General features: G+C 36.1%; 1 protein-coding gene across 1 annotated transcript in view; it reads right to left on the minus strand.

Annotated features, from left to right (window-relative positions):
* Window positions 1-8,329, minus strand: part of LOC140148195 (E3 ubiquitin-protein ligase PDZRN3-B-like) — a 259,712-nt gene extending 251,383 nt beyond the window's left edge. Inside the window, exons 1-2 of the mRNA XM_072170055.1 lie at window positions 7,497-8,329; window positions 3,626-3,721 (exon numbers count right to left, since the gene is read on the minus strand). Coding sequence (XP_072026156.1) covers window positions 3,626-3,721; window positions 7,497-8,201 — 801 coding nt within the window. The 5' untranslated portion in view covers window positions 8,202-8,329. The remainder of the gene's footprint in view (window positions 1-3,625; window positions 3,722-7,496) is intronic.
* Between the last annotated feature and the right edge of the window lie 2,055 nt (window positions 8,330-10,384).

The raw sequence follows: 10,384 nt of genomic DNA on the forward strand, positions 1-10,384 counted from the left end.
ACGGTACTTTGATATTAATGAATAATGATAGTATTTCAAGACCCTAGATTCATTATTCCACAGAAGTGATGACTTCTAAAGTTGGTATTGAACTTTACCAGCATGCTCAAAGGCCAGTTCAAAGCCATGACCAGTGGCGGCACCACGAGGGGGGGGGAACTCTCCCCCAAGAAAAAGACAAATATTATGAAAAATACCACTTTTTGTGGCAATTTTGTGCAAAGATTTTGCCCCCTCCCCTGAAATTCACTTTTCTCCCAATGCCCCCCCCCAACCCCAAAAAAACCACCACTGGCCATGACATTCACTCACTTGTAATGTGTATTTGCATGAAGTGCTGGTCATGAATATTCAATTCATTACCAACAAAAGGCTTGTTCAAGCAGAACACTCTCAGTCAATCCCAACCATTATAAACAGGATGAGATGAGACAATTCCCACTAATGGCCGATCACAATGCAATTTTCTAATAGTGATTGACAACGCTCATATTTTAATTGCAATTGAGTCACTTGGGACATCTAAGATGCTACTGGTAGCCAAGTCCCCACAGACCCAACACATTTACCATCCTCAAAGTAAACCTCACTAATCTGTCCATCAAGATGCTACAACATCACCACTATCTATCAATTTGCATCTTTCACACCAGTCATACCATCCTCTTCATTCCAGTAATGACTGTATGAGTTTAGTCCATGTGCAACGCTGAGAAATTTACACGGTCTAGTAGATGCAAGAGAGCCAGTGAAATTGCTTTCATGAAGTCAATTTCAGTTTGCGTGTTAGGTACATGTATGTATGTGTGACAAGCATGTCCAAGCATTTCACTCTAGTGTTCAAGTTGTTAGTCATTCCAGTTGTGTTTCATGAATTTATGTATGTAAAATTGAAACCATTTGATTATCTATTGGCTATCGATCATGAAATGTTCTTTGAAAAGCAACATTCGCAACAAAAACCATTTCCCTTTAAAGTTTTCTCTGTTGAACAGGCAAAATTACTTTTAAATTTAATGTTTAATTTTAAAACTGGATGACTCCATTAATTATTTATTCATTGCCTTGTTTGCTTTTACAAAGCACCATAAGAAATGCACCACAGAATCTGAACTAGAACAGTTCATTTTCTGCAGTTCCTGTCTTATATCAGAGAAGATCTTTCTCATCTTCTCTGCTTATGGTATTTAGGATTTGTATGACTTGGTCTGAATTTGTTATACCTGATTGTCTTATTTAAATGCTTATGAATAACTAACATTCTTAAAACTGTGATTTTGATTTCTGAACTTAAAAGCTTTCCATTATCTGTACTGCATGACATCAAATAAAGAGAACTGAGCTTTAAAATGCAATAGACAGAATCAGCCAGCAAAACTTAAATTGTGTGTCCATTAATAGTGAAACTGGTTTAAATCGTGAGCTGGCAATGGGTAACCAAATACCCAGGGTTTAGTCCATTGACAAGCATCCTCTAGGGAGCATTAGACAAGTGTAAATTGTTGTCAATTTACTCATCTTTCACTTTGAAATATTAGGATAGCAAAATATATGCAGTGACATCACTGAAAATACAAAAAGTATACTAAGTCCCATTTATAGTACCATACTAGATGAACCAAAATGATGAGGTAGCTTTTCTTTGCAGGTTGTTAGTTTAAGGTGGTATTTGAGGCATTATCATATATGGAAGCGCTCTAAGCATGTAATCAATAACTAATCATACATTATGCCTCATTCAAATATGAATTCATATCCAAAGATCAACCTGTTTAATTAAAATAACATACTTGACATGCACGAATCTTTAATTAAAGATGGCGTAGAAAATCACAATGCACTCTTACTAGTTTTAGCATATGTCGTTAGTGCATCCTATTTCTTACTGGGACTTGTGCATTACAACAAAAGTATATTAAAACTTTATTATACTTGAAGTGACACTAATCTGCTCAAAGTCTGACCGAAGCCAGCTAAACTAGCAAAAACATAGGCAAGTCACTGGCCCATGCTTTCCACATTTCACTTCTACTATATATATTACTTCATTAAAACCCTCTACCAAAACACCACATCTGTTAGATTTGTTGACATTAATTTGGCAAGAAAAACAAGACTTTTCATACAGTTGGTATAAAAAACCCTTAAACTCTACACACAAAAATCTTGTGTGTGATGCCGATGTTATTGCACTTGCCAGCCATTAATGGAAGTATAAACTTAGCCTTTTGTGCAGAGACACATATCATACACCAGAATTTCTATAAGATTTTCTGTGGTATGGAGAAATATAAAACAAAGCAAAACAGTGTAATAGCAAAGCTAAACATTGGTGGTGAATAAGCTAGAGGATCAGCTGCCTACAGGTTCCTTGCTACAAGGTGTCTTGAGTAATTCTCTTTACTCTCATTACTTCCCAACTTTGAATATTAACAAAGGGATCAACGTATCAATGTCCTAACCAACACACCAAATGACAAACTTTATAAACCCTCTGGTGTTCATATTTTGAAAAACATGTCAACTATTTTTTTATTCTGAATAGTTAAAATGTAGAAAGTAAATATTGAGGAAAACCTCGTACAATTTTTAGTACTTGAAAATGAAATTGCTTCAGGTTATGTTTGTTGAACACATTATTATGATAATTATATGTTAACAGAGATGAAAATAGAATGCTTTGTATGAAATATTTAGTGCTTTTACCCCATTTTCCAAGGTTCAAAACAAACCAGGGTATTTATTCCAATAGATGCTAAAAAAGTGCCTGGGCAATTCCAAGGAAATTTTCAACAACCTGGGGTAACAGTATTTTTACATACAATACTAGCATGACTACAGACAGTAGTACTAGTAATACCATTAGTACATGTAGTCAACATTTAACTTGATTTCAATAATGTTACACATAAATGTTTAATACTTCCAGCATTTTCAACTCCTTTCAATTTTAACCCTTATTTGAAGCTCAACTTTAAGAAAGAATTTTTTCTACCAAATGAAACATGGACTTTAGCCAGACAACCATGTAAAGTATCAGATAAAATGGAATTTTTGAACAGAGTTGTCCTTAAAAAGCAATAAGTGACCCAATTGTTTCTCTAAATTGCTACTGGGTACTTAAGTTAATTTAAAACAGTCAGCATGACAAAGCTACATGGGGGAATGATTTATCGGATTTTAATGGCCTAGATATTATAGATATCTGCTGAGCCAGGTTCAAAACATCCATGATTATTTCAGGAAATTTTAGAATATTCTGAAAAGCTTCTACATATCCTACCCTTACCTGGCATCTAAATAACCATGATATTTACCCTTCTGCACATTTTTGTAATTATCAGCAGAAGTGATACTTTGTGAGTATCTAGGCTTATATGGTCATATTAAATTCTCCTTACTTGAACCAGGGAAGCAAGTCTCCTCTGAAGTCCTCTCACTTCCTTTACTGAACTTACCTTTGCATGCTAGAATCTGATCAATCTTTCCACTAAGAAATGTGGTTTTTTTAACCTATATTTTCCCTAATTCTTACAATTTACAGCAAAATGATGCCTTGCCATTTAATGTTTACTTTTAAAAGATGCATAATTTTGAATTTCCACAATATAATTGGTGTACATACCTTTGATCCACCGATAATATTCAATCCAAGACTGCCATTATTATTATCCTTGTTTATGACTATAGAGAGTTTCTCCTCTTCGTTATCATTCAGAGGCTGTAAAGAAAAACCAGACTCAAAGTAAACAAAACAAAAAGTTTATTTTGGCTGAAAATTAGAGCATTGTACTACTATATAGTACTAAGACTACAAACAACATGAACATGCAATACACTTACTCACCAATAAAATAATAAGCCTGATGATGTAATACAGTTTACATGGACGTAACTTTAATTTTAAAATGACATGCTGCTGCAAACCAGTGTAGCCTTTATAGGGTAAAGGGGGCAGTTTCCCCCTGTGAGAAGTCTATCACCCTCCTTTAGCCTCCCTATGGGCTGCTGGCCAAAATGTCTTGCCCCCCCGCTTTGTCCTCCCCCCTCTGAAAAGTCCTGGCTATGCAATTACTGCAAAATATACCATATTACCTCCCTGATCAAATATAGCACCCATGGCACTTGGGGGGGGCAGTAATTCTAAAAAATGGAATGAAAGTTAATGGGAATTTCATAAGTCAATCATCATAATCTAAATCTTGGAAGGTAAATACTTATAGGGTCATTTCATTCAGATATTTGATGGACATTTGGAGCCTACATCATATTAGTTGTATAATGTACTTAATTGTATTGAAAAAGGGACACTTTCTCAGTTGACATTGAAACAATTCTTACGAGGGTGCTAATTAGGTAGAATACGGTAAATTTTAAAGGAAAAGGGTGGTGTGAAGGGAGTATCTCCCAATTTTATTTCCAATTTGTGATTTCTTCATCTTCACTACTTTTAACTACATGAAGTATTGATCACATTTAGTATCAATTCACACTTTGTTTTATACAAAATAGCTATAGATGAAAATAGCAAGCAAATTGTACAAACTTTGATCCTGTAGAGTTGTTTTTGTTTTTAATTTTCATCAATATTCTTTTTAAATTTTCACCAAAACACTGATGTCATCAGTTTCTAGTGGAAATTAGGTTGAAACTCACAAAATACCCACCATTTTGGTGAATATTTCCAAGACTTATAAATTAAACAAATATTTTTAAATGGCCTTTGTTTTTGAAAATTATATCAAAACTAAAATTATATTATTTTGTTGTGTTGTCCATAAAAATCATGTCACAAAGTTACTTTTTAATTAAATATGATTTTCTCAAACAAAATGAGCATTTTATACATAAAACTGACCTTACAGTTGGATTGACAGATTTTGTTTTCATTCTAAATATATGTAGGCCTATACTTTTATAGTTTTATATTTAATTTAGAAGCAATGGGCATGATGAAGCAAATTGCACATGTATCAAATAATTCACTTCATTTTTAGTGTTTATGGTACTCCAAATTAATTGTGATAGGAAAGATGGACACATAATTGAACTATTAATAGGCCTGCATATTTATACTACATAAGGAAAGAGACTATGTTTATACTTGTGGTATTTTTTCAACATACTGAAATGTGTGTAGCTTTAACTTTATAGGAACACATAGCAGGGCAATTTCTCTATGCATCACTGTGATTTTGCCCATTTTCTACACCTCCTCTCCAACTGAGAGGCAAATTGTTGATCACAGTCAAGTTGGAAGTCGCTCTAGACTGACCACAAACCCTACCCTTCTGAAATTATACACCCGCTACCCTAATAGCTTGCCTGATAATAATCACTGATATCATTGAGTTGCTAAGCATACCAGTGATTAAATATTTGAATTCTTCCTTGTCCGGTCAACCTTTCAAAAAATGTTGACCCCATCCTAATTGTTTTGTTATAACACCATTTGAAACTAAAAATACATAAAGAATTTTGATATTTTAGTTATATAAAAAATGGTGATGAACTTGGACTTGAGCAAATTCTATGCCAAGTTTATGCCCATTTTGTGGCTGACCCTGATGAGCTATTTTCAGCTCAGTTGGAATGCGACCATGGGGTCTTCTTATAGGTCTGAGTGCAGGTCAATGATTAAACAACCAAGGGATGGTGAGCAATAATAAACCTGCAATTTCAAAACCATTTCTTATGCTTTATTTGTGTTGGCATATTATAAATCGGCACAGTATGGGTGTCTAGTACAGTTTGTGTTTGGTAGGATCGAGTTGAATCTCATTTCTTATCATTAGTCTTTCCGGAAATTCCCTTTTTGTGGAGTGAAATGACATACTGGGAAAAATGCTCATCATGACTCAATACTTCATCCTTGTCATTGTGTTTTAAGGGGGTACTACACCCCTGACCAATTTTGTGCCTATATTTGCATTTTTCTCACAAATTATAGTGCATTGGTGACAAGTAAGATATGTATATTATAGGGGCAAGGACTGCAACTACTGCACTGAAAGTTCAACAACTCAAGACAAGTAGTTATTGATTTATTGATCAAATATTGGTTTTCCCTCATTTTTGACTGTAACTCCACAACTGTTGTCTGTGCTGAAATAAAATTTCCAGTGCAGTAGTTGTAGCCCTTGCCCCTATAATATATACATATCTTACTTGTCACCAATGCGCTATAATTTTTGAGAAAAATGCAAAATTAGGCACAAAATTGGGCAGGGGTGTAGTACCCCCTTAAATGAGAATGAATTTTTAAGTGCCCCATTGACTGTAGTGACATCATAATTCAATGAAATTCATTTCTACTTGATCCAGACAAGTTTGGAAGATAAATACATGAATTCATCCAAGCTGTTGCACTTTCTTCCAACCCATTCATGTTTACATTATACCCAAAACTAGTACCTACAAAGTATTTTAGCAGTACTTTCAGAGTACCATAAACCAAGGTTCATTTCTGCCTTTTCTATTTAGTACTACTAGTACTACTATCCAAACAACCATTTTGGTGACCTTTGCATCCCAGTTTTTGATATAAAAGTGTGAATTGAATTAAATTGGCCAACAATAATTGTTTACCATAAATGTAAGTAGGTCCTACCAGTAATGTAAATTGACCTAATGGGAGCCTTGGTAGCCTTGTATATGTGGCCAAATAAAATGGGGTATTTCATTGAGAGGACATTACCATGATTACAACAAGGACGTTGGCGCAAGACAGGCGACCCCGACTTGGTTACTGAATAACAGCTGGGTTGAAAAGGACCAGCCCAGGGCGAATGTACTAAGGAAAACAATGGGATCAATGCACAAGTTGCAGACTTTGTGGTATACACGGTGGGTCGGTCATGAAGAGGCAACTTGTACTTGTTTAGCATTTTCAAGGGGAATGAATGTTCAAGTGACAGGCTCGCTAGATCGTGTCTGCATTCCTTCAACATATTTATAACGTTGTCTCTTCCAAGGGTGTCTGTCTGTAGCATGAAAATCTCCAGGCGTTCGGAAGAGGAAGCCCAATTTTGGTGCACTTGTTTGGCTACATGCAGGTCTAATATTTTAGCACATTTTGTTCCTCATCTTTTTAACATAAATTGATGTTCAGTGCTGCTTTACTTGGTACTACGGGCTGGCTTGGTACTTAGGGTGAAAATCGGGAAAATCCTCCAGGCACTGTACTCCATAGCCTATACAAATCAATGTGTGTTAACCAAATAAGTTTTCTAGCCCATACTTTTTGGTATAACTATGTACATAACTTATTGCAACCCACGTCCATGCCATGTCATGTGTACAACAGAAAGTCGCCGAGTAAAAAATGTTTGAACAAAATCTTAAAGATCTACCCAGATAAATGCAGGTGTAAGACTAAGTATTTCTACACACAAAGATAGGACAACATCAAGGCGTTTGCTGGGGCCGAAAAACTGGTCATAAACATGCATAAATAATCCAATATATGACAATAATAAAACAAGATTTAGGCCTACCTTTTCGTAATCAGCCAGAGCGTTGAGGTATTCTATCTCTGCTTTTGCTTGGTTCAATTTCTTCTGGTATTTCAAAGCCTGCATTTGTATCTCATTTTGCAAGCATGCAATTTGTGAGAGCAAAGATTTTTCTCTTTTTCCAAATCTCATGGTGGTCTTTTTTAAATTATGCTCTTGGTTGGCAATCTTTGATTGCAGCGAGTTAGCATGGGTCTGTAGGGCCTTTAAGCAGACATGATCTGTTATTCCATTATGCTGCAACACCAGGCCACAACCCTTGTCGCAGCGACCCACAGGCCGAAACTCGCAACATTGCGTCTCATGAACAACTTGATCCTTGATGCTGAGCTCCTCCTGACACCCTTTATTAGAGCACTGCACTGGCACAAAATCGCAATCTTCCAAATGTTGAGACAACATTGGGATCGTTGTAACTTCCTCACAGCCTCGGAGATAATTATCACAGCGAATATCAAGTTTGAGAATCAAATTCCGAAGTGGTAGTACACTGTTAAGTTCCTTGGTAGAAAAGTTTTCGCACTTGAGCGGGCAACTCCCGTGTTCTACTACCCAGGGAAGAACGCAGTTCGCACAGAAGACGTGTCCGCACGGAGTAGCTAAAGGATTCTCAAAAACACCAAGACAAATACTGCACTTGAAGTCGTCATCCACAACCCTAGTAAAACGATCCAAATCGAAACCCATGTTATTAACACACAATATAGTTAATGTGAATTTTCCTACACCCTAGAATGATACATAACGGAGACGTTTATACCGGTCCTAAACCTAAAACATTCGACGATGCGGCTTTGGCGAATTGGTACACAATTCGCATAGCAGAGCTCGTCGTATGTCTTGTATGAAGTAGGCGGCGCTGTATACTGTAGATAAAAAGCATTTTATGCTCGAATACAGCGCACGGTCGATTTGCTTCCTTTTGTAAAATCATGCTGTATAGGTTGGCAAATGGGTGGACCTTTTTGTGTCGTGTTTTGTCAACTTTCGTGTTCATTTTTTTCAACATCTAACACGAATCGGCACTTTTGTTGTCTGTGAAAGACTATGTGTACATAATCATGCTAATATTAACAGTTTATTTGAATTTGAATGGCAACTGGAAAATGTGCAATCATGACAGGTGACATTCCCAGAAATAGAAATGGTTTTAATATTTATTTATTTCATTTGAAATTTAAATTCTTAAAAAAGTGCATTTATAATGTTGTAACTTGAAAATCATAGTATTACCAATGCAATCATAAATAAAATACTCCTATAGGGCCTATGAAATGTATGATTAATAGGCCCCTATGTCTAAAATTCACAACATAGGCCTACACTACAGTTTGTGAAGCACAGACAGATTTTGTATGATGCAAAAACCGAGTGCAAAATCCTTCTGCCTTTTCTGTTTTGAGAATGAACATTCATGAATAGTTCCTATCAAGCCCCCGTGTTTGTCATAGAAGTCATGACATGATATCCCATTACCCCCCTTCATCCTGCTTGAAATACTCGCACCGTTGATATTAATTTCATAACACCCCCTCCCCCATATTTTGTGTACAAAACTTCACTGTGCTTATTATCCATGTATAGGTCTTACATGAATATGGATATGAAGTTTTGTACACAAAATATGGGAGTCATAAAATTAATATTTTCAATTCAAATTAATATTTATGACACCTTAGTAATAGTAGTGTTTGTGCAAAAACTGTGACCCCATTGCAGTGTTTATTAACCCTCCTTCGGAAGAAAATGACAGTAATGTTTTGTTTTTCCTTCAGTCCAGCGAGCGCTCGATACGAGAACACTGTGGCGCTAGAATATTATATCGAGTCTACTGTAGTCGACCCAATGACATTCTCCATACAGCTGTTCATACACTAGTTTGGCTCTTGTCTCATTGGCTCAAACCAATACTGGAGTTAAACTTGTCGGTCCCTTTGATCTTTGCTCATTATGCACGACTCGCATCTCTAATTACATCCAAAGCCTCGCGAAAATAAACAAAATGCCTGCCCAGTTGTTTATCGGGGCAAATTAGTTCAGCACAAGTATGGTGCTAAATACGTAACAATGTAAAGAAGGCCTACATAAAAAAAATAGGATAAAATACAATCAGAAAATATTTCACTTGACTTTTTTCCGTGTCCGTTTGGCTTGCGGTTCTTCCACGTTTATAATTTCAATAAAATTAATACGGGTCTCTATCAAGATTTACAAATGCCCCATCAAGATTGTAGAAAAATCATACCTAATTCTCGAATGATATTAATTACATTACGAATTTTCTTTCCATGATCTGTGATTAAACGCACAAATTAACACCAAAGATGCGAACAGAATCATAGAAAAAATCAACATCCGTCGCAAGCGCAAGTAAAATGCGAAATATGAGCTGGTCTCAGCCTGCATGGTTAGATAGCATGACTGTTTGGATAGCGCTGACTAAGAAAACGAGAACAAACCCCATTTTTTGGCCGAGACAAAGGTAATCACATATAATTAGTAATTTAAACAGACTTGTAATTTTGCATATAATACTGATCTGCATCCTGCTTGCACCGGGTTAATGTTTATCGGGGTATATTCATGAGGTGTAGCCTATATGAATGGTTTTAAAAAAGATACACTAAAGCCTCCCAAAATAAATGAATAATTATATACCATGCTATTCATTTTCTGAAAAGATTCACTTTTAACTTTGATGGCATCATTTGATGGATTTATAGCATCGCTTAGGAACCGAGGGGCTTTGGGGGCTCAGCCCCCTCAATAATTTTGGTGCGGGGATGGACCCCCTCGGGCACCCCAGGGCACCTCAGGATAGTCCCATCTCAGTTGAAAATCTTCCTACACCAATGTATGAACATTTATGT

The sequence above is a fragment of the Amphiura filiformis genome, chromosome 3 (assembly GCF_039555335.1).
Source record: "Amphiura filiformis chromosome 3, Afil_fr2py, whole genome shotgun sequence".
Classification (NCBI taxonomy): Eukaryota; Metazoa; Echinodermata; class Ophiuroidea; order Amphilepidida; family Amphiuridae; genus Amphiura; species Amphiura filiformis.